At 37.2% G+C, this 26064-nt stretch overlaps 1 protein-coding gene across 2 annotated transcripts in view; it reads left to right on the top strand.

Annotated features, from left to right (window-relative positions):
* prkar1b (protein kinase cAMP-dependent type I regulatory subunit beta) overlaps positions 1 to 26064 on the top strand; it is a 99489-nt gene that overhangs the window by 49381 nt on the left and 24044 nt on the right. For both annotated transcript variants that reach the window (XM_033040544.1, XM_033040545.1), the window contains 5 exons: positions 1465 to 1526; positions 7685 to 7731; positions 10896 to 11054; positions 16915 to 16975; positions 20522 to 20643. In XM_033040544.1, coding sequence (XP_032896435.1) covers positions 1465 to 1526; positions 7685 to 7731; positions 10896 to 11054; positions 16915 to 16975; positions 20522 to 20643 — 451 coding nt within the window. The remainder of the gene's footprint in view (positions 1 to 1464; positions 1527 to 7684; positions 7732 to 10895; positions 11055 to 16914; positions 16976 to 20521; positions 20644 to 26064) is intronic.

Genomic DNA, 26064 nt, shown 5'->3' on the forward strand with positions numbered 1-26064 from the left:
GTGTTCCCCCTACCTGGTACACCCGGTCCGTCCGTCCTGGTCTCTCACTGAAAAGAGACAGAAAATCGGACCCAAACTATACTCACTAAAATTACAGCGCTTTGTTCAATTTTTATTTATAGCGCTCGACCTTTGACAAATCCCATGATTCCTTGCGTTTTTCGGAATACCGAACTCACTTATTGAAACATCTGGGCTACCTAGACGATCTTGATGCAGATTGTACCTTTTACTTCCTACTTTCTCCTACTATGGACTTCTCAAACTGAGACAATTGTAGGTTTTGAGTATTTTAAATTGTAAACAAGCTGGAGTTGTTAATATAGAGATTCTACAAAGCCGTCAACCTAATAAGGTAATACAAAGCAATTACAAAACAAATGTAACTTATTTTCTAGAATGATTTGAAATAATCAGTTATTCTGCATCTCCTACATACATTGCAATGGGGTAAAAACTGATGACTGAATAGTCCCCACATGCATTAGGTGCACCATTGCATCTGGATATTTTATCACTCAAGTCAAACTTTATCAGAATGTGATAATCTGCTATAACTGGACAGAGGATCATATTTTCAAGTCGAGTCTCTTCCATTTTATCCTGCTTTTGGTCTGGCAACCTTTATAGATTAGAAATTGTGAAGAATAAATTCTAAGAGCAATCACCCTGACTGAAATAGAATAATAATGTACTTCATTGTTTTGTTTTTTAGTGCATTCTTTTTTTTTATCAGAAAAGCTTTTGCTGGCTGAATATTTAGCAAGAGGATACATCCAGTAAATGGGTGAATGGAATGTTGCAAGGGAAGTTTTTTCATTTTACCATTACAGTACTTGGGTGAGGCCGCACCCCGAGTGCTGCTTGCAGTTTTGGTCTCCTAATTTCAAGAAGGATATACTTGCCTTGGAGACTTCCAGAGAAGATTCTCGAGATTAAACCTAGTTATGAAGGGGTTATCTTGCGAGTAAAGGTTAAGCAGATGAGGCCTATGCTCTCTGGAGTTTAAAAGAATGATAAAGAAAGTTACTGAAACATAAAATGTGGGGGGCTTGACAGAGTAGAATCAAAGAAGTTTACTCTTGTGGGGAAATCTAAAACTGGGGGACATAGCCACAATAAGATGATGTGCATCAGAGAGGGAGATAATGAGGGAATTTTCTCTCATGAGTCGTTTTGGAATTTTCTATCCCAGGGAGCTTTGGAGGTATGCTCAAATTTAAGTCGGGTTTTTAGACTTCTCAGGAATCAGAGATTAGATCTAGCATAATCGGATTCAATGGTAGAACAGACTTGAAGAGGCTACTTGGTCGACTGGTTTATGCGGTTTATGCTCTTAACATTTTATATTTTCAGAAATGTACATATAGGAACATTTCAATAATTAACTTTATTTTAAGGAACATGAACTCCTTGTTAAGTATTTGTCAATACTCACTTTTCGTTTCTCTTGTTCTCTTTCAGTGATATCTTTGATGCCATGTTTCCTGTAACCCACATTGCAGGTGAAACTGTCATTCAGCAAGGTAATGTTAATGATATCTTAATGGAAACTAATGTTTCCGAATCACTTTTATTTTATTTTGTTTTCTTCTGAAAGTCTGATTTTTAATTTGGTGCAGACAGCAGTCTTTCAGCTATATTCAGTTTTTGTTCATTTTGACTTCTGGAGTATAGCCATTGATCACTGCTGGCAATTTTGCCTACATGTGTCCCTCCTGAGATACCACCATTCAAAAGCAATATTAAACCATGCCCCTGTCTGATCTATTAGGGTGGACTTGAAAGAACACATGGCACTATTTGAATAAGAAAGTTGAGGCTAATGTTTTTGTATCTCAGTCAAACTTCATTATGTGGCAATTTATTTCATTCACCGTTTGTACAACACAAAAAGGTGTAATTTTATACTTGCTGACAGAAATAGAGTCAACTCATCTATGCCAGCCAAAATGCTCTAAGGTGGTCCCATTTCTCCTTGTTTGGCCCAAATCCTTCCAAACCATTCCTATCCATGTTCCTGTCCAAATGTCTTTTAAATTTGTTATTGTGCCTGCCTCAATCACTTCCTCTGGCAGCTCATTCCATATACTCTGTGAAAAAGTTTCCCCTCAGATTCCTATCAAATCGTTCTCGTCTCACCTTAAACCTATGCCCTCTTGTTCTTGAAGCCCACTAGTTCTTAATTCCGCTAACCTAGGAAAAACTCTGTGCATTCACTCTATCTGTTCTCATAATTTTATATGCCTCTTAGCCTCCTGTGCTGCAAGGAATAAACTCCTAACTTGCCCATTCTCCCTATAGCTCAGGCTCCTCCAGTCTTGGTAATATCCGAGTACATTTTCCCTGCACCCTTTCTATCTTAATGGCATGTTTTCTCTAGCATGGTGGCCAAAACTGAACACAATAGTTCAAGTGCAGCCAACATCTTGTATAACTGTAACATAACATCTGAATATCTATGTGTAAGAAGGAACTGCGGATGGTATTGGCCAGGTGATGAGCGGTGCCTGTTTTCCTCCAGACGTGACGCTTGGCATTTAGGCCAAAGAGTTCAATCTTGGTTTAATCGGACCAGAGAATCTTGTTTCTCACGGTCTGAGAGTCTTTTAGGTGCCTTTTGGCAAAATCCAAGCGGGCTTGTTCAGTTTGACCGGGCGGCCAGCTCTATGAACAGTCCTGGTGGTTCCAAATTTCTTCCATTTAAGAATGACGGAGGCCACTGTGCTCTTCTGGACCTGCAATGCTGCAGAAATTGTTTTATACCCTTCCCCAGATCTGTGTCTTGACACAATCCTGTCTCGGAGGTCTACGGACAATTCCTTCGTCTTCATGGCCTGGTTTTTGCTCTGACATGCACTGTCAACAGTGGAACCTTATAGAGACAGGTGTGTGCCTTTCCAAATCATATCCAATCAATTTAATTTACCACTGGCGGACTCCAATCAAGTTGTAGAAACATCTCAAGAATAATCAATGGAAACGGAATGAACCTAAGCTCAATTTTGAGTGTCATAGCAAAGGGTCTGAAAACTTATGTAAATGTGATATTTCAGTTATTTATTTTTAATTATTTTGCAAAATATTTTAAACACCTTTTTTCGTTTCTTCATTCTGGGGTATTGTGTGCAGATTGATGATAAAAAAAAAAGAATTTAATCCATTTTATAATAAGGCTGTAACGTATCAAATGTGGAAAAAGTGAAGGGGTCTGAATACTTTCTGAATGCACTGTGTATTCAATTTCCTGACTGATGAAGGCCAATGTGCCAAAAACATTCTTCATCACCCTATCTACATGTGACACCACTTTCCAGGAACTAGATCCTTGTATTCTCTGATCCCGCTTCTCTAACAGCATATATTTCATACATTCCAACTATTTTAGATTTCCTAATCAGTGAGTTACACAATATTAATTATTGTAAAAAATTTACAGCTTTTGAATCTGTACAACAATCTTTTAAAAAAAGAACGAAACATCTATTTTTAGAAATAATTTTACATTCAATAATTCTAAATATCACTCGCATTAATAAGCGAGTTCGGTATTCCGACTGCGCATGCCCAGGTCATAGGTCACTAGATATAAAACGGTCTCGGCAACAGTGGTGCTGCATTGTGTGCAAGCTTGCGTTTCGTCCGTAGTCTTGGTCGGGGTCAGCTCACCGTCGCTGCGGATGCTGTTGAGTTGCGGTTGTGCCGTCCCAGTCCCCTCCCTGGTGTCCCGTAGGTGTCCGGGATGGCCCTGGGCTTGTGGGGCGGCCCCGGACTTGCAGCCGCTGGTTCCAGCTCAGCCCTGCCTGTCCTGCTGGGTTGGCCGGCAACCCTCCACCTCCACCCTCCTCCCCTCATTCCGACACCGAGATCCTGCTGAAGATGGGCAGGCGGCTCAGAGCCACTGCTGCTGGAGTCGTCCTGGTCGGAGAGAGAGTCTGCGGGCGGGCTCCTGCCGGCTATGGGCAGGACGGGCGCCCGCTGGAGCTGCTGGTGCTGTTGGTGACGGTGGTGCTGGCGGCAGCAGCAACCTCCTCCCCCTCCCTTGCCCAACCCCAAGCCCAGAGTCCGGGCCAGCTCCAACTTCAGGTCAGGGCTGAAGGCCGCCCGCAGTGCGACCCAGTCTAGCGCCGGGCCAGGGGAGGCTGCTCCCAGGCTGGCGCTCAGGCCCAGGCGAGGCCGGGGCCCTCGCTCCTACTCAGGGTTGTGCATGGTGGCAGCGGGTACCGTAGGGGCAGAAGCCGGTGGTGTGCAAGATACGGCTTGTACTTGGGGTGGTGGCTGAGGGAGCGCAGCTCGGCCAGGCCATGGGCGAACTGGCACGTGTCGCCGTCGCGTGTGTTCCTCTGCAGTTGGAGCGGGATTGGACTGGAGTTGGCGCTAGCTGTGGGTTCTGTGGGCCTGGGGCCGCTGCTGTTGTTGATCCGGGCTGTCGGTTGGCCGAGCGGGAGAGGCAGAGGTGATCTGGGCAGGGATGGGACACTCAGGGGGATGGGGACCGGGGACGGTCCAGTGGCGGTTCAGCAGCGCTTATGTCCAATATGGTACTACAGTTACAAGTGCACATTACACTTCTTGCCACTTGCATCCTTCATGAACTGGTGACTGCAATTTTGTCAGCTCCAAAGTGCAGCCTGCAAACATAGAAACTGCAAAAATCAGTTGGTGACTTAATTTGTTGTCTTTTTAATTAAGACGTCCAGCATTTTTCAATTTTGAATTGTAAGGTTTACATAAATTAATCTTATTCATTGTTAATTTGTTTCTGTGGCTAAATGAGATGAAATATTGGTTTCATATTGACATAACAGAACTTGCTCTCACTGTTGATAAGCTTCATTAGGCAGTGAATGACAGATCATGTGTTCTCAGTGTGCCTATAATTTGTTTTTGAAGATGGTCACCTCAATAAAATGTTAAGTTTTTTTATTTTAATTTTGAAGACTATTTTTTCCCCTATGGAGGTACTTGCCATTTGGTTTTCTATACTGTAATTGTGCTCTTTCTCAACAATAGAAGACAGCCTTTTCCAGGGATCTTTGCTAATCTTACAACCTTCTTGTGGTTGCTTCCTTTATATTACACACTGCACTTGTATGAGAATGCACTGAATTAAATTCAAGAATGAAGTAATTTTTAATAGATGTGACTTTAAGAAGTGTGTAACTACAGACCTGTAATACAAAACTGCAAATTTGTTAATTTATCCCTTCTAATATATTTATTTTTATGCAGATCCTGAGAGGTTCAATATTGTATGGAACGAACAATTTTAAAAACACCTAATTTAAACGCACAGCTAATGGACATTTAAAAGCTTGCCTTTACTTCATTTGTTAGACCCCTTAAAATGAGTTAATTAAAATCTAACCTCTTCTATCAATCTTTGGGCAGCCTACCCTAATATTCCCTTGTGTGGCAAAATCTAATTATTAAATGACAGCATTCCCGTGATGCAACTTGATGTTTTCCTATATTAAAGTTGCAATATAAATATATTTTGTAGTAAAGGCTATGTTGAAATGAAATGGCAAAGGGAGTTTTTTTTTGTAGGTGTTAGGTTCCTAAACTGGTGATGAACTATACTGAATGTAACAAGAAATGATAGGCAAGCAGTGATAATAAAAGAAGGTGCACCCTTGGGCAAGCATCGTAATGTGGATACAAAAGCAGTTCACCGTCCATTTTGGTAGGAAGAATGTAAAGGAAAATAAATAAATATGTTGTTAAATGGGTGCATAAGCAGAATAACTATGGAAAGTAGTTATCCTAATTGGCAGCCATGTGAAAAGGCTTTTGGTGACGCACAAGATTCCTGGCTTAATTAATGGAAATGTATTTGTATTAAACAATGTGATGAACCATTATTTTTAAAAAGACTACTAATTTATTACTGAAATATTGCATCTAATTTTAAACATAGTCTTCGAATTACTTTTAAGGCCTTAAGGGTTTATGGAAGATTTATAAGTTAATAGATTTCGGTTACATAGAAGGAAATTAAAAAATTAATGAGATTTAGTCAAAGTGTTCAATATAATGAAAGTGTATGATAGAGTAAATACATTTCCGTTGACATCGTATTGGGTAACCAGAGGATGTCTTTGCAAATATAAACAAATCCCCAGAAGTAATGAGAGGGAAGAACATTACTCATTTTTTTGTGATCCATCCATGTTTCCTGAGGAAACAGATTTAATATTTGGTGGATAAATATTTTCCGGCATACATAAAAAGCTCAGATGCGTAAGACTAATCGGCCTTCAGAGAACTGGTGCAGTCTGAATGGAGAATTTATTTTTGTTTTATTTTGGTTCATCTATTATGATATGATTCAAACATATATCTTAGCAACCATTTGCATAGATGCAATTTCTTCGAATAGCTAAAATAAATTAATACACACATTTATCTATGTTTCCTCACAACTATCTTCCTGCTGACAGACAAGTACAGATAATCCTCATTATAACAGGCCTTGGGGTCTGGGGGGGGGAATGGAATTTGTTATTGCCAATTGTCCACTATAACCAAGTAAGGTATTCACTCCAACCGCCTAGCGGTCACTTCATGAAACAACAGGTTATTTTCAAATACAACGTTTTTGGCAGCTAAAAATGTATTTTTATTACTGCAAGCTAAAAATATTAAAGGCTGTTTGATACATTGTTTAATAGAGTATCATTGCACATGTGTCGATCAAACCAATTGCTTCACAAGACAGTGGTGCCCGATTACTGTGGGTATGCCCATCCGCTATAACTGAAATCCATTATAAAGAGGTTCGTAATAGACAGGGCTGACTTTATAGCCCAAAATATTGCATGTAATATATTAAAATACTGTTTAATTAGAAATTAGGATATCTGAGGTTAAATAGATGTCACAAGCTTGTGGCCTGAAACTGAAAAGGAAATATATCGGTTGGAGCGGTTGGAGTGAATACCTTACTTGGTTATAATGGACAATTGGCAATAACAAATTCCATTCCCCCCCCCCCCCCCCCCCGGACCCCAAGGCCTGTTATAATGAGGATTATCTGTACTTGTCTGTCAGCAGGAAGATAGTTGTGAGGAAACATAGATAAATGTGTGTATTAATTTATTTTAGCTATTCGAAGAAATTGCATCTATGCAAATGGTTGCTAAGATATATGTTTGAATCATATCATAATAGATGAACCAAAATAAAACAAAAATAAATTCTCCATTCAGACTGCACCAGTTCTCTGAAGGCCGATTAGTCTTACGCATCTGAGCTTTTTATGTATGCCGGAAAATATTTATCCACCAAATATTAAATCTGTTTCCTCAGGAAACATGGATGGATCACAAAAAAAGGTGGGGCTAAGTGGAAGTGGATTAAACTGGACATTTGAAGTCTTAACCCAATAACCATAAAGCTCTTCTTTTGAAGGTTTAGAGACTTTGAACTTGAGGGATTCGTGGATTTCGTGTCCAAAACGTTTTCTATGAAACTTGAGAAAAAGGATTTTTCAATCAGATAAAGAGGAAGCCTTAAAATATTCTTAACGCTTGTTAGGAAATTCTTTAGCTTGTTAATGGATGTAGTCTTTTGACAAAGCAACTAAAACACCCTAAAGTGCAGTCTTTTGTGAAAGAATTGTTGACTTAAACTTTGTTATCTAAACTTTAAAATATATTGTATTTGCTGTTTCTGTTTCCAGGTGATGAGGGTGACAACTTCTATGTAATCGATCAGGGTGAAGTTGATGTAAGTGTTTGAAATACTGTGGTTTAAATGCAACTGGTTTTCTATTTTCAGTTAGTAGGGTAAGGAAGGTGGTACTAATAAAGATATTAGATGCATATACACTGGCATTGGCATTGGTGAGTGTCTGTAAGCAGCATGGACCTCCACAGAGTTTCACTAAACAAGCTGCACCTGTTGGGTCGGGGTAATCCATTGATGGACTAGTAATTCATTGCAAAGAAACAATTTAACATCTAACCGCTTGCTGTAACTTCCATCAGTGTCTGTTGAAACCAGGACATGCACCCTGAGGCCATTTGTTCCAGGTGCTTTATTTCTTGATTTAACTGTTTGAAATGAGGTCAGCTCAAATGAAATGGGACTGGCCTGTTTGTACATAAGCTTATTATGATGAATTATGTATTAGTCTAATAAGGTAAACAAAGCTGTTAATTATAATCATACTTAAACATTTAATGTTGGAAATATTCAGGTAATTTGCACATTTATTGCAAAGACAAGTTAGCAGTTAACATAAAACAGAAATTGTTATACAAAATAATTTAAGGTCCATCTGCTGTTATCCTGATAACAGAATGACACATTGATAATGGAGTTTTGAATAATTTCTCAATGTCTATATGAAGCAAAGAACTTATTGGTGATGTAGAACGTTCAGAGCCAAAATTTCAAGCCACCAGTTCCTCTCAGGCTTCCCGCAACTTGGTTTCATACTGTTCATATTATATCACAAACTAGTATATCTAGTTAGCATTTGAATGAGTTAATGCTAACTGCTTCCCCATACTAAAGAGAGAAACTTTTATAAACCACAAGTCTATTGAAATAATGCAGTTGAAGATAACCCTTTCATGTGAAGCCTGTGTCCTCAGATCATCATGTTGTGGATTAGGTGAAATAATTTGCCAGAAGAACAAAAGAAACAGTAACGGGTCTAGCCATTTCAGCCCACACATGCTCTGTCATTCATGGCTGATCTTTTATCTCAATGCCACTTTCTTGCACTAGCCTTCATTTCTTTTATATCCCTATCTCGGCCTTAAATATAATCAACTGAACCCCCGCAGACCACTTCTCAATGAAGAAACTCCAACTTATCACAGTCCTGAGGTGGCCCTCTGCTTAATTTGAGACTGTTTCTTGACCTGATTGTTGACGCCAAACAGGGAAGCATAGTTTTTCCACATACTCTTCCAAGCCCCCTGAGAATTTTGTAAGTAATTTTTGATATCTAAGTTCAAGAAAGTATAAAGTCAGTCTACTTGATCTCTCCAGAAATGAAGCTGCCATCCCAGAAATGGACCTGGTGTACCGTTGCTGTGCTCAATGCAAGTGTGTTCTCTTTTTGATGGACCAAGCCTCTCTTTTTGTAAATGGTTATTACAACCATAAATGGTTTCAGCACAGCTCTGTAAAATTGGAGGAAAACATCTAGACTTTGTACTTCAATCCTTTGCAATAAGATGAAATGTATCATTTGAATTATTTTTGAAATATTTTCAGTGAGTCATCTGCAAAGATTCCCAAATCCCTCTAAACAGCATCTTTCAGTCATTCACTGTTTAAATGTTTCAATATTTGACCAAAGTGGATAATTTCATATTTTTCCAAATTATATTCAACTGTCACATCCTTTTGTTCATTAACCTGCCTGTAGTCTGCTCAAATGCCTCTACATCCTCCTCACAATCCACACTCTCATCCAGCTTTTTACAAACTTGGATACATTACTCTGATCCCCTCTTCCAAGTCATTGTTACAGATTGAGTAGCTGAGTATCCAGCACTGATCCATGCAATCCAAAAATGACCAGTTTATCCCTATTTCTGTTTTCAGCCTGTCAGACATTTCTAATCCATATCAGTATATTACACCCGCTATCTTGCGAATAATTATTGTTTAAAGTCCTCTTGTGTGGTGCTTTTATTGAAGATGCGGACCGTTTAACTGTATCAGCCGGTTTGTCCTTAATTACTTGTTAAAACCAGAAAAAAAATCCTCAGTATATTGAACAAACATGATTTCCATTTCTTTGATCCATGTTGACGCCTTCCAATCAAGTTGTTATTTTCCATTTTTTCCACACCAATTGCAATTGTTCCCAGCTTTATGAATGGCATTAATGTCAGGTTAACTGGTTCCCATTTTCTCTCTCACTCTTAAATACTGGGGTTACATGTGTTATCTCCCACTCTGAGAACTGTTCGAGAATCTATGGAAGATGTCAACCAGTGCATCCATTATCTCTGTCATCATCACCATCAAACTGTCATCAGGTCATGAAGATTTATCACCTTTCAGTCCCACTAATTTCTTCAGTACGTTTTTTCTTTCACTAATGCTAATCACTTTGAATTCTTCATTTACTGTAGGCCTGTATGAAGCTCTGCACCATTTCCATAAAGTATTTTGTGTGTTGTTAAGATAGACACACAGTATTTGTTCAATTTCTCTGCCATTTCCTTATTCCCAGATATAATTTCTCCCACTGTAACATTAGCTAATCTTTTCCTCTTTGTATGTCTCTGGAAGTCTTTACAGTCTGCTATGTTTTTTTTTAAATTATGTCTGTATTCTACTTTCCTTTTTCTTCAGTTCTTTGGTGCTCTGAATTCATAAATTTTCTCCTTGGGCTTCCTGTTTTTTTGCTAACATCACAAACTCTTTAATTTCTAACGTAATTTTTTAATTGATGGCTGGACATTTTTTTTCTGTTGCCAAGTCATCTGCATTTACTTGCACATGCTCATATCTGTTATCTTAAACTTGCTCTTTTCTTAAGATATTTGCCTTGGGAGATTGTTTTACAAATAACATCAGTTACATGGACTTTGGTGATTCTGATTTAAAAAAATAATAATTCTGCTTGTTTTGACCATTATTATGGAATGCACAAAATATCTGGGATTCAATAAACAATAATAGGTTGAAATGTTAAAAAAAACCAACCCAAATTGTATTGCAGAAAAAAGACATGAAATGCTGTGCACAAACTTGAATATTTAATTTATAGTTAGACAAACAAAGTTTAGGTTTATTAAGAAAATCTCTAAACCATTAAGCCTTCATTCTGTTTATCACTGCCCCTAGGCAAAGATTAGGGGAGAGGAAAAAAAAAGAATGTGCTCATCAGAGTTGATTTGTGGTTATATTTTTCTGCGTAGGTTTATGTAAATGGAGAATGGGTGACAAACATTGGAGAAGGAGGTAGTTTTGGAGAGCTTGCTCTGATTTATGGCACTCCACGAGCAGCAACTGTCAAGGCCAAGACAGACCTGAAACTGTGGGGAATCGACAGGGACAGCTACAGACGCATTCTAATGGTCAGTATTATGTTATCAGTCTCCATTTGTGACAGCTTTAGAGTTGATTGATAATTTATTTTAGTCATTAACCGAAAACTGAGAAGTTCGTGATCAGGGACCACACTACATATACTTGAACCCTTGAAATCTGCAAAACATTGTCTAACATTGTATGCTTGCAGAGGTTGGAATCAGAAAATTGTAACACAGAAAGAAGCCACTCTATCCATTGTATTTATTGCCAGCCAAAAATGGACCTCTTCATTTCCTCTTGATTCTTGGTCCATAACCATTATGGTTCTTCAAGCATTCTTCCAGGTACCTTTGAAATATAATGAGGTTGTGCAATATCCTTAGGTGATTTTTTTAAATTTTCGAAATTCCCTTTAATTCTTTCATCAATTAACTGAAATGTGCATTCTTACCTTTAAGTTCATTATTAGGTGAAAGAAAGGTTTCATTTTATGCCTGTCTAAATCCTTCATAGATTTGCACACTTGAATTAAGTCTCCCTTCAGTCTCCTTTCTTTCAATATACTTATTTTTTGTTCATTTAGTAACATTGTAATGCTTAATGTTGAGGCTATTCAAACAATTATGCTATTTTCACACACAATGTACAAGAGTAAATTATATCTGCACGTCTAATTCAAAAATGTCATTTTCTGGTTCCTTTAGATTATCAACATAAGAAAATACACAAAGTGAATTAGTACATCAAAAAATGGAAAATAATATGCCTAGTTTTGCATAAAAGTACCTTCTGATGAAATATGTATCGTGAAATTTAGAATTAGAACAAATATTTTAAAATAATGTATAAATTCATTGAGATAAATATGAATGTTTCTACTGATTCAATCACCCTTTCTCACAGTTCCAGTACCCCAACACCTTTTGAGGTGATTCCCCCCAAAATTATTTTTATAAATTAACCTAGAACCATGTTCCAACTGTGTTGCGGAATTTATCATTGCAGCTTTGGTCTGGATACTTGTCATTACCTGCAGATTTTCACTGTTAAACAACTTCCTTCCAACAAGGTTGAATAATGAAAAGAATATGTCAAAGTTGCAACCAAAGTCATTTGTTGACTGTTCTGTTTCTTTAACTGTTGTTTCTTGGCACTAGTTAAGTTTCAGGTAATTGCCCATCATTTACATTTCCTAATAATAGTGGTAAAATGTTACTGATTGACACCAATTTATTGCACCCTCTGCTATTTTGGTCGCAATGTTTGTTAGTGTAACATTGTGCCTTGCAACACAAATGAGTCTCTGATGGCTCGTGCAAGGGAGAATTTAAATGGAAGCATTTGACAATGATGGAATATGGAACATAGAAAAGTTTGGAAACAATTTAACCTTCCAATAAATAGTAAACAGCTTTAGCTTTCCAATAAATAATAAACAGAGGTATTGGATTTGCCATTTGTAGCTCTGAGCTTATATCCTGGGTATGCTTATGTACACAGAGAGCAAATAACCTTTATATAGATTGGGTTCAAACTTTTTTAGCCCCAAGATGTAGCAATGTTACAACATTTTGAGATTTAAAAAATCAAGTCTGCAATTTATCCCATCAGATAAAGCACAAAAATAAGTTTAATTTGACACCTAATTCACTTTCATATCTTCAGTATTAAAAAAGTTATGGCCATTTCCATACTCGGAAATTAGCATCTTGTTCCCTATTGATTTTCCATTGACTTAACACAAAAGCTGTGATCGAGGACAGTGAAATGGCCATAGCTTTATTAAAAATTAAGAGAACTGAAATAATTTTTCAGTTATTATAGATTGAAGCATTCTGAAACAAATATGAAACAATCTTACTTGGATGACCTGAAATTAAAGCATATAATTAGTGAGTTACCCAATTGTAGCTAATTCCAAACTTCAATTACTAGATCTAAACATCTATCCATTTCTTAAGATAAGATTAACATTTTTAAATAGCCTAAGTGTCCAAATAACATTCACAAAGAATTCACAATAAAACATGATTTTTAAATCCCATTTACATTAATTTATAGGCCAAATGGAAGGAATTTAGTGTTCAATTGCTGTAAATTAATGGCCATTAATCAGCTTTTGAGTGGGATCCTGTGGAACGCGCTGGTTTGGAACGTTCCCATTGCGGTGGATTTGTACCCCATATGCCCAGAAAAATACTGCGGGATTTAATGGGGCCCCAAATTAGCTACTCGCAAGACAAAACTTTGTATAAAGGGATCTTAAGAAGCGCTTTTTAATGTAAAAATAAACAACCTACCTTCCGTTGTCCCCTGCATGAGATCCGTCCCGTTGTCGGCGGTCGCGGGTTTAGAGGATGATTTTTAACTTACTATAACAATTAAATTAACCAATTAAGTTTAAAAATACCTGCAGCGAACGAACCTCGCAGCAATTTTTCGTCAGCAACTAAGTAGGCTGAACAACCTCGATTTGAATAGCCTAGAGAAAATCGCGTTTTAAACCCGCCCCCCTCTCAAAGGCGCCAAAATCGCGCACACGGGCAGCGACAGACGTGCAGCGCCGCTGAAGGTACGTTTTGCAACATACCTACAAGATGGTTTAAGGACAAAAGTCAAGTGAAACTTATTGGTAACATTTTCTTATTCTTTGAATTAAAGGTCGAACTTATAAACCTGATTACAAATTTAAAGAGGATAAAATCCAGGTGCAAATACTACCATTTTTTGACACATTGTCTAAAATGCATTAATCTATCATTTGAAAATGAATATTTTGCTCTGGAGTTTTATAATTTACCCTTTGTTTAGGCTTTAGACAGCGCAGAAACAGGCCCTTCGGCCATCAACCAACGCAGAAACAGGCCCTTCGGCCATCAACCCCGACTAGCCATCACCCCATGCAATAGCACTATCCTGCACACTAGGCAATATTTTAAATATATTTTGTACTGACATCAATTGACCTATAAACCTGTATGTCTTTGGAGTGTGGGAGGAAAACTGAGCACCTGGAGAAAACCCTCCGGGTCACAGGGATAACGTACCTACTCCGTACAAACAGCATCCGCAGTCAGGATTGAACAAGAGTCTCTGGCGCTGGTAAGGCAGCAACTATACCACTGTGCCACCCGATGATTTATGTGTTAATATTTAAAGCAACCGATTGAATTGACATCATTGAAAGAAGCACTGGAATAGTTTGCTCACTCTTTCCATTGTGGGGCAAAAAAAATGAATGGAGCAAAATAGTTACAAATAAGACTACTGTATTTGATAGTTTTCATGGAAATGTAAACAGCAGCATTCCAGGGATAATTTCTTAACTTTACTCTCCTGATTGGGCAGAGGGGTGGTGGTGGGGGGTTTCTCTCAACCCCAGGAATGTGTTTCAGAGTTTGGGTGTATTCTGTGAAATGTCGCCTAGGTATTCACTCAATGGAATGCTGACAAGATGTCGGGAAAGAAGAAAGTAAGGGAAATAATATAATTAAAACAGGCTTGAGAAATAAAGTTTTTGATGTGCTTTTTAAATTGCTCAATCTCTCTGAGCTACTTTAATAAAGGAATTGCTGATATTAGGCCCAAGTCGCCTAAGGCTCTACTATCAGTGTTTGAGTAAAGGAAAGAAGGTATGCACATAATGTCAGAATCAAGAGATAATGTTGGTGGTGGGGACTATCAGGGGAAGAATGGACAGGGTTATAGCAATTCACATATTGGATAAAGCTATGCCTGGAATTAAAGACAAGGGTATCAAATTTAGAGCTTTGGGGGATGGTGAACTGAGAACTGATCTGGCAGCTTAAAACAGGGAATGCATGAAGTACTGAAAAATTAGCAGCTGCAGAGTTATACTTCATTACAATTTGCCTTGGAGTGACATCTCCAAAAAGAGAGGGTTTAATCAACCATTTTGAAATGCAATGGCTTTCCCATGACTGGGTTCTCACCATCAACCTCCTGGAGGTAACCAATAACTGAAAATAAAACCCCCAACTCAACAGCCATAAATGCTGTGGCTACAAATGTGGTAATCCTGCATTAACTGGACAAACTTGCCTTCCCCCTTTCTCAATTGTAATGAAGGGTATTCAATATGAAACGCTAACTGGTTTGTCTTTCAGCAGATGCTGCGTAACTCACTGAGTTCCTCCAGCATTTCTGTTTTCGTTTCGGATTCCAAATGCAGTTTTATTTTTTTTACCAATATTGTGAGTGGTCTGGTTCAACCTGACATGGTAGCTGGATTCAAAGAAGCAATCAATGGAAAAAGGATAGATGTTGTAGTTACAATTGAGAGGATGGCTTCATTTATTACAACCCAGCAAGAAGAAGTTTGTGTCACAGTCATGAAATATGCGCAGTTGTGGCATTGAGGAAGAAAATGGTGGTAACGTTGACATGGAATTCATTGCATGTGTGATCTCCAATGTCAGTTGTGATTTGTCTTCAGAGAAAAAAAATTGGCGTAAACAATATCTCTGGGCCTTTTTTTGCTATCTTTTTGAGGCATGGACCTTTGGTAAGGGTTGCTACTCACTATTTAGCCTATTTAATATGTGCTCCAGATAAAGTATATAATAAAACATGAAATAAATGCTGTAAATGAAGTTGCAAATGTAGCCATTGTAAGAAGCAATATTTTTTATCTTTTTGTAAAACTAAAGGTATCAAAAAATATAACTAAGATAATGCAATTAACTTCAAATGTGCTTTTCCATTAATCAGGGCAGTGTTTTGTTATTCTGTAGTTTTTTCCCCCTAAATAATTTATCAAAAATATCACATTTAGGTTTAAAAAAATCATTAGCATTTTTTAGTCCACCAGTTTGTTATGATTTTGGATCAGAATTGTCTCTTGAGATGTTTTTGTACTGTCTGTCCTTTTGTCTGTTCCTTGGGCAGAAAACAGTTCTGAAACCTCAATAATAACCATGTATATGCACAAAGCTGTGCAGAATAACTCGATGGTATTCAGGTTCAAAAGATGAGTGGAAGCTGTCAAGTCTCATAACACTTAAAATGTTAGTGTTGTGACTATTTGTGATGGTGCTTTATCCCTTTTAGGCTTAAAATAGCAATGGATGGCATACCATTTTTAAATAAGTATATTAATGTGGCTTAGAATGTGCAGCTTGTACAATCATTCATTTTTTTGTATAATTTGCTGACCTTTTTGAATGAATGTTATTGTTCGAATATACAATTAAAGGTTAGCAAGGCTTCTGGCTTTTGGTGAGTATTAAGTCAAATTTTGTTTTTATCTCACAGGATACCAGGTGTTTTGCAGATTACAATTAGTGATTCCTTTTTTCCTTTGAAAGTAGGAAAATGGTAGTCATGCTGATAATTTATATAGCGTCCCTATAATTAGGGGATGTTTAGAATGACTGAATAACTTAAAGTTCAATTTTATTGTGTAAGACTTTTGCGAGTGATGTAGGAGGGGAGTTTTCATTCTCTAATTTTGATCCTTTTTCCACATGAAACATGACCTAGTGCCCTTGAAGACTCCTCATGAATTTAATTATTTTCTTTTAACATTATTAAGTATGCACAAAGTATACAGATACTTTGCCCAGCAAAACTGTTTTATGTACTTACATGAGAGTGTACTTTAAATATCTTGCTGCAGCTATTGTGTTTATTTTCTGGTATGGACTTTTTATATGAAATTTGTAGATATATTGGAGGCAGATTTATGCAGATATATTTTGTATTTTTGTCATCTTTGGGAAAGGGTGTTGATATGAATTCCCTTTTTGCAAAGTTCTTTTCCAAAGCTTATGTATTACATATACATAGTAGGCAGGTTGGTTTTAGCCACTCAACAGAAAATGAGAAATAGTAACTTCTGAAATAAATGCCTCTATTAACTTTGTACGTTTTCATTTTAAACAGGGTAGTACACTGAGGAAGCGCAAGATGTATGAAGAATTCTTGAGCAAGGTCTCCATTTTGGGTCAGTTGACAACTGTTTAATGTTAGTCGCCGCCACACATATAGCTTGTCTGAAGAGCAGGCTTCATACCGAAGCATTTTGCTCAGTCCAAAAAACATTATCCTGTGGCTGACCTTGAGTAGCCCTGCAGCACAACACACAAAGAATGTGGAATTGTTGACATTTTGGTACTTTTACCACACTGAGCACCATGAGTGGAATTTTGTACCTCTGCTAATGTATCTAATCTGACTCAAGTTTTTTAATGCAAATAATATACATAGTAGTTTTACATGTGGCTGGCTTGAAAATAGGGTAATGTATATATTAATCCATGACATCATCTGAAATGTTTAGTCATAGTCTAATTATGTGCAAATTTATACCTCTGGATGATGGTGTAAATTTATGTAGTTCTACATGGGTTAAGCATACTAACACAATGGAGTTGAATGGATTGAGTTGCTTCTTGTTAATGTCTTTGTAGTCTTGTCAGGATTACTTAAAAAATCATCTGATTTTTGGCATTGTGTTTTATTTTTCTTTAAAAGGATTTAGTCATGCTATCCTTCAGTAATTACAAGGGAAAGTTTTAATTTCTTTGTGAGCAGAACAAAAAATCAAAGGGGAAAGAGACACCGTATGCCATGTAACATGGATGCTTTTAATACCAAGATCACAGATCAAGAGAATCTCAGAAATAGCCAGTTAATAAATATACTTATTCGAGTTAATTGAAATTATTTTTTTCTAATTAATCAAATTTGTAATTTATTAGACTAACCTTCTTACCAAAGTTCTGAATTTAAAAAAATTAATTGTTCAAATGTTTTCATTTATATCTTTCATGGTGATCTCGGATGTCTGGAGTAATTTTTTTAATATTAGGAAGTTTATAAAGGCAAAAATGGTTTCAATTTAATAAATTATACAATATCTATATGGTTTAAATATTGAATATGACTTTGATAACCCCAAGTTTTTGAGGAATCAATTTCTTAAAAGTTGAACTTTCTAAATAAATCTTCTCTTTTCCCATGACAGTCCTTTGTAATATTTGAAATTGAATGAGGTTGTTTGAAATAATTCTTCGTGAGACAAAATAAATTGGTTACACAAGGAACTGCAGATGCTGGAATTGTGAGCAAAACACAAAGTGCTGGAGGAACTCTGGGTGAGGCAGCATCAAGGGAGGGAATGGACAGGCGACATTCCAGGTTGGGACCCTTCTTGGTTCATTAATTAAGAAAAGATGCCTTTGTTTTGGAGGATCCTGCCCTTTAGGCACTTTAACGCAGAATTACTGTTACTGCTTAGAAATGTTAGCACACATAATTTGGATGTGTAGCCTTTGGTACTCCTGTGCTGCAAACTCAGGTTGTGTCCCAGACTCAAGGAAAGCTGACTGAGAAAATGCTTTGATTGCTGGTGGCAGGACGGCTAATGATAGTTTGGATGACGACATGGGGGATTGGGTGACTGGTTGTTTGAGAGATTGGTGGGGATGGGAGGGTTGATGGGTCAGAAGACTCGTATTTTGGATAGTTGGTAATTGGAAGGGTGAGAAGTGTCTCAGTTCAACAGATCAGGGAGTAGGGTGATTTGGGGTGGGATTGTGTTAGGCACTGTGTGAATGAGGGTGACTGTAGGCTGATCTTTCCCAGGACAATACGTTTCAAGTTTGCCCGTAAAACTCCAAAGGTGCTTGTTCATCTTGTGTGGCCCTAATGAAGAAATAGAAGTAGGGAGTAAACTCATTCCTGGGGTGGTGGGGGATGAAAGAGAGGGAGGTTACATTTTCAGTCCACAGCAGCAAGAAAAATGTAGTGGAATTCAATTCCTAACCATCTGCCTTGTATTTAGCTAGTATTTATATTGTATTTATATTCAACAGTAATTGTTATTGGAGATATTTAACATTTTGCTGATTAGTTCAGTCTGCACATCCCCTCAAGTTTTTACTTGGGAATTAATACCTCTCAATATAAATATATTAAATAGTATGTGACTAAAATTCATATCAATTCAAATGGCTTCCCCTGATTTCAGTGGAGAAGAGTACAAACAGCTATCTGTAAAGGCATGCTAAATTGCCAATAGTAACTTTGGCATTTCATTGTTAAATTACAACTACAAATCCTGAAGTTGTAATCATTTACAGAGAATAATGACAACAGTGTCAGTATTGCTGTTATTGAAATGTTGAAAAAATGCAATTGTTGGAAATTTGAAATAAAAACAGAAATTACTGGAAATCTATGTAACACTTTCAAATTTGTTCATTACTAAACCTTGTGGGAATATGAATGGCGATAAGAATGTAAGGAACGTTCATGGAGATATAGATAAACTTAGTGTTTTGAGTAAAAATGTAGCTGATTGAGTACAGTATAAAAAAGTGTGACTTTATATATTGCCAGAAAAAAAATATGAAGTGCTATTTCTATAAATGGTGAGAAGTTAGGAAATGTTGCTACTTAAAAGGACATGGACAGCCTTGTATATGCTGGTGTAACTCAGCGGGTCAGTCAAGATCTCTGGAGAAAAGGAATAGGTGATGTTTTGGGTCGAGACCCTTCTTCAGACTGTCCGAGGAAGGGTCTTGACCCGAAACGTCACCTATCTCCAGAGATACTGCCTGACCAGTTGAGTTTCTCCAGCATTTTGCTATCTTCAGTGTAAATCAGCATCTGCAGTTTCTTCCTACTCATTTCGACCGCATTGTACATATGTTGTTGAAAGTTAAATGTTACTGAAGCTGACAGTTAGGAAGGCAGATGGTATCTGACCTCAGTATTTCTAGAAATTTGGTAAAGTGACAAGTTGGTCTTTACTGAAAGAGGGTTTCAGTAAAGATGTTCAGGTACAATTATGCAAGACCTTGGTAAAACTACACCCAGTGTATCTTGTACAATTTTGGTTTCCTTTTGTAAAAAAATATACATGTAGCTGCTGGGGAAAAAGTGGAGTAACGGTTTGCCTGCATGATTCTTGGGATGTTAGGTTTGATGTTTGAGAAATTGAATAAACAAAACCTCTATTCTCTGTAGAGTAGAACAATAACAATTGGCTTAGTTGAAACATACAAAATTTGCCGAGGGCTAGATGGGGTAGACATTGGGAGGCTGTTTCCCCTGATTGAGTCATCGAGAGCCAGAGGTCACGGTCTTAACATAAGAGGTAGGCTATTTGCGACTCAAATTAGGAGAAATATTTTCACTCTAATGTTGGTGAAACTTTGGAATTTTCTACCCTGTGAAGGTTGCGGGATTTCACTCAATTGCATTCAAAGCAGAAAGTGATAACCTTTTGGAAATTAAAGGAATCTTAGATTATGGGGAATAGAGGAAGAAAATGGTTTTGAGATAGATCAGTCATGATCTTGTTTCAAAGTGATAATTTAGCAGCAGGAGAGTGCAATATTTATCCTTTCTCCACATATGTTGCCTAATTTGCTGGAAATTTTTGGTAGCTTTGCTGTCATTATTACAAAATTCAAGCCAGTTACTCAAGATACTTTAACTGATAATCCATATGAAATGCAGTGTTTTATTCTACATTTTATAGAATCATTGGATAAATGGGAGCGTTTGACAGTAGCTGATGCTCTAGAGCCTGTCCAGTTTGAAGATGGGGAGAAAATTGTGGTCCAGGGTGAACCAGGCGATGACTTCTTCATTATCACAGAGGTAATATTATAAGGAGAGCTGCACTTGATGCTTTTCTAGAAACTTAAGTTTAAAACTTTTTTTAAATTTCTCAACTAGAACTCTGTTATCATTAGAATAAACCCTGTTGTCAAGGAAATGCGGTAGGCTATTTTCATAAAACTTTTTGTATTTGTGTTATTTGCTTACTGAAATGATATAATGGGGAGCACATTTTATTCCTGATACTTGAAAATGTATTTCCGATACCTTCCAATTCCGGATTATTTCCATGTAAATTCTTGCTATTCTTCTATAACTATTATCATTTGGAGGCTAATTTCGAAGTACTTCCGCACAATGGTTAGTTAATTTGAATTTAGAAGGCGAAGAGTGATCCTATGGAAATTTACAGATTATGAAGTTATGAGGCAAATAATTATTTTTAACCCACGGCGATAGATAAAATGGCACAAATTTAAGATAATCTCTGAAGTAAACGCACTACAAAAACATTCCATGGAGATGAAAGAAGAGTATTTGCAACTGCAATGGTACTGAAACTACACAATGCTTCAGATTGAGGATTAAGAATTGGATAAATAAATAAAAAAAATGTATTATAACTACTTAAAATGGAAAGCTAATTAAAATTTGGTGGAAGTGAGAAGAAAATGGAAATAACTTATAAACACGAAAATAGGAGCAGGAATAGGCCACCTCCTTTTAAACATCCAATGATCTAGCTTACATAACTATCCAGCCAATGAACTCTAGAAATTTAATCAAATCCAGTAAAAAAAAATATTACTGATAAAGTTTTGATGGTTTCTGCATTGTTACAAATATTTTTATTCATTATTTAGTAACTTCTGCAGGTATGGTAATTGGAAGAACAGGAATATAGAAATGAAATCAAAGTGCTTGAAATACCTAGCAAGTCAGACCATCTCCATAGATACTCTCTGACTGGCTGAGTATTCACAGCATTTTCTCCATTTTAGATTTCCAGTCACTGCAGTATTTTGCTTATACAGAAGTGTCAGCTTTGAGTTCTGTGATCTAACTAATTCTTGTTTGTAGAGAAAATACTGCTGTAGATTTGTTGTGTCAAATAACCTTTTCTTATGCTGTAACATTCGGTTATTCTTTGCATGGCTCCACAATGGTGCCTGTAATAAAATTAAATGAAATCTGTGTGGAATGTAGTTGCCTAACCACATATAATGGAATATTATCTTGATTTACCAGCATGACATCTAAATGTCTTTTCTGACCAGTGTTACAGGTACAGGAAACCTAAAAAAACACTTAGAAGGGATGCCAAAAAGTAGAATAATCGCAGTGGTCCAAGATTAATATGGTATAACCACAATGTTCATTGCTTCTCTTTGAAGTATGTAAATAAAGGAACTGCTTTGCCAAACTTTTTAAATGTGCTCAGGGGCAATGTTTCTGAAGAGATCCTGATGGATGTTGGCAACCTCAGTCGGTTCCAGGCGCATGCAAAATGTTTAAGTTGCCAGTGCGCTGTGATTTTGATTGGAGAGGCATGCTAGTAGTTAGTGCATACCACTATTCAGGAACAAGTGCTGTGCTGATCACCAATTCCAGAATCAGTCGTCCAAGTTGTTCTCTAATTTGTGGTAAAAGTAAGGCTTGATAAATGTACTCTGGATAAATGTTTCAACAGCTTCCTATGCTTGTCTTGCAAATGTTCAGAAAATGCCTAGGACCTGACTCCCTCTCCAATATATCGCACAACCTATGGATACAATGCCCTGAGATTTCTGGTGAATCTTTTATCAGTGTTTCTGAACCTGAAAACCCTCAATGGCTCCCAACTTTGGGTGGGCAGTTTGTGAGATGGCCTGTTCCCATTGCTGATTATGCAAGCTTCTGACTCGTGGCTTTAAGTTTCTCAACACTATCATAAAACCTCAGCTTCACTTTGAGTGATCATGGGCCAGAGATTCCAAAAGTAACCCTTGTAATACTCCTCCTGCACTTTGAGCAGATGAGAGCTAGAGATTCAAAGGAGTTCAGTAGGTGTTGCATTTCTTCAGGGAGACAGCCTTGCATCCTCTGTCCGCCTGGCAATCTTTTCTCATCTCCGGGTTCAGAACGGATATCTGTTTTAGGAGTTATATATAGCCTTCCCAACATAGCCAGCTGCATGTAGCTAGCTTTGACACTGAGAATTTGGGGTTAAGAAGTAGTAGCGATGCAAACGACCAACTTATTCTTGTGTCCCTAAGTTAACTCTAATGTTGATTTGTCAACTAAATATTGTCTGGGGAATCTCTTGGTTCTCTTTGAAAAGTACCTCAGAACTTTTAAATCCACCTAAGAGGGTGGATAGGACTAAAGTTTAATGTCTCATCATTAAAATTGAATATCCAAAACTGCAGTGCTCCCATGATACTGCACTGAAGTACCAACTACATACTTAAAGTCTCTTGAGCAAGTCTTGATATAAAATCCCTCTGATATGGAGGTGACACGTTGTCACTGAGTTATAGGTGTGGTCGGTTCTGGCTGCTGCACAATATGATTAATCCAAACTTGGTGTTGTGAATTACACGAAGCCAAGACATGATTTGGAGGTTTATTTTACTTGCTGTTGTAGCAGTACCAAAATGTTTAATTTGTTAAGCTAAAGTGAAAAAAGTCTACAAGTTTAAATATAAGATTTATTACTGAAGTTAAAAAATCATACTGAGCTGTGTTTTATCATTTTAAAACGCCCTTTGCTTGCAAGGGAAACTTTTGCTAGTCTGCCCTTCTTATTTGATCTTTTCTTGCCATTTTATTGATAAAAGGGATCTTTGTTAGTTTTTTGAATACTGCAGCTTGAAGACTGTTGCTACATTATGTAAGTCAAGGAACGCAGACTTTCATTTTCATCATTTAAGAATATCATGCAGGCTAATGAATGAAGATACTTTTACCTCCAAGTTTTTCTTTCCTTAGTTAAAGTAACAGTTACATCATTGGAGCAATAAAATGCGTCTGCCAAGAGTTAAATTACTGACGCTAATGGAGTCAACTATTAAAATCTTGGAGGTTTTGAAATGCTTGTTTCCCACTGTTTTGAATTCATTCACAGTGTATCAACATGAATTCAAACCTTCCCAAGCCAAACAGATGTGGAATGCATCCATCCTGTTCCAAAACTCTGGAGTTATCACGTATGAAATTTTTGAAATCTGACTGAAGAGCTGTCGTCACCATTTGATGATCATTACCATATACAAAGATGTTATGGCAAATAGGTTCGCATGACAGATGTAATGCTTTGTGCAGCTGAATTGTGGATTAGACCATTATATAGGGTATCCAATACTCAACATATGCACATTTTTTAATGCTTATTGGGTTTGATATTTTGTAGAGATTTTAGAGATTGGCAAGTCTCTGGTTTGCAGATGTGATTCATTGATGCTACTGCTTAAAGATAAAGATCTTAAGTTCTTTTTCAGTCCAATGTTAATCATTTTTAGACAAAAAAACAATAGGAAGTGTCTTCAGATTTTGTTGCATATATCTGAATTTTAATGCCAATCTGGCCATTTTTAAGGCTGCTTTAATGCGGTGACCAAATTGTCAAAATTGACTGAGAGTGTACAACAAAGTAGCTGGGAAAGACAAATTCACTTGTGTTTTATAGCAAGGTGTAGCACACTGACAAGGACTGTAGTGTGTGTATTATTGATTGTGGATGTGCAGTTTGAGGAATCCAGCCAGTCGTACATTGAGTTTTGTTTAGTTTGGAATGCCACTTCAATTCTTTTTGATTTTCTTTCCATCTGTGTTGTAACTCTCTTGTTTTGCATGATTGACCAGTAATTCAGCAAGGAGACACAACCAGTATTTTGGCCGTAGATTTGCTCTATTGCTGAGGAAGAATTTATGAATTTAAAGCTGAAGTTCTATATTTAAAATGCTCTTGATGGGAAACAACTGTCAGGAATGTCACAGTATAAGCCAGCTCAGTGTATCTAGATAAATATATAATACCCCTGGAAGCATACTGCGTCCTTCGATATTTTTTTTTTTTTTTACAAGGTATGCAGTCTAGAAGTGGACCACTTCTGCTCTGCTCCACTTGAACCTCCTACCTTCTTTCCGTAGCTAATTATTTTATAATTTTTCTACACAGTCTTGGGCAGCCTCCCCTTAAACACTTTAATTACTCTATATGGAAGTGCATTCTTATTATCATCATTCTCTAAATATATCATTTGGTATTTGGATTTCATTATGACTATCTTTTAAGTATTGACTTCTGGTTATGCTCTTCCCCATAATTGGAAACACACTGTACGTCTCTTGTCAAAATTTATAAACCTCTAATAGGTAACCTGTTGGCTGCCTTTTCTCAGATGGAAATAAGCCCAATCTGTTTATCCTTTCCTGATATGTAGGATCTTCCCAATTTTGGTATCATTTTCTGTACATCTGCAACTTCCAAAAAATTGACAGTCAAAACTGTGTGCAGAACTTTTGTTCAGTTCAACTAGGTAATTGTTTAATGTGTCAAAGCATGAAATGTGTTTTACGGGAATCTGATGTGAATTAAATCGATTCACCTGATTGTGAATTAAATCGACTGCCCATTGTAGCTGATTTCCTGTGACCAGGGCATCCCTGTGGTATGATTTTAATGATTGGCATACTGGTAATCCAAGATCCCTTTATTCCTCAATATATGTAGATTTGCACTTGCAGGTAATGCAAATATTTCCCACAAAATGTTTAGTGCCTCAGACTAGTTTTTGCTTTGTCCTATGCACCAGGGTACAATGATATTCCTTGTTCGCATAAAGGTCAGAGTAAACAATATGTTCACAGATGACACAAAGATAGGCGGAGTTGTTGATAGTGTCAAAGATAGTCTTAAACTGTAGAAAGATATCCATCTGTTTTTGTGAAGTGGACTGAAAAATAACCAATAGAATTTAATCCAGATAAATGTGAGGTGATGCATTTTGGGACCACTGATGAGGATCAGGCATACTCCATGGTTGGTAGGGGCTTAAGGATTATAGAAGGACCTAGTTCAATTCCACAGATCCTTGAAGATGGCAGGGTAGGTAGATAACCTGCTTAGGAAGGTATATGGATTTCTGTCTTTATTCAGTGATTGAATACAAATGAGGGAGGGGTTTAAGATCCATGTTTGTCAACCTTGATCAGATCTCAGTTGAAGTGCTGCAGTTCTTGTCACAAAGGTAAAGGAAGAATATGTTGGTGCTGGGAGAGTCAAAGAAACTTCACCTGGATGGAGCAGTTTGATTCAGAAGAGGGACTAGAAACGTCAAGTCTGTTCTCCCTGGAATGGGAGAGGTTAAGCGGGGAAATGATTGAAGTGTGCAATATTATGAGGGGTATAGATATGGTAGACTGCAGGAACCCTTTCCCCATATCGGAAATAGATAAAACTAGAGGTCATGCTTTAGG

Source organism: Amblyraja radiata, chromosome 22 (genome assembly GCF_010909765.2).
Source record: "Amblyraja radiata isolate CabotCenter1 chromosome 22, sAmbRad1.1.pri, whole genome shotgun sequence".
NCBI classification, from domain to species: Eukaryota; Metazoa; Chordata; class Chondrichthyes; order Rajiformes; family Rajidae; genus Amblyraja; species Amblyraja radiata.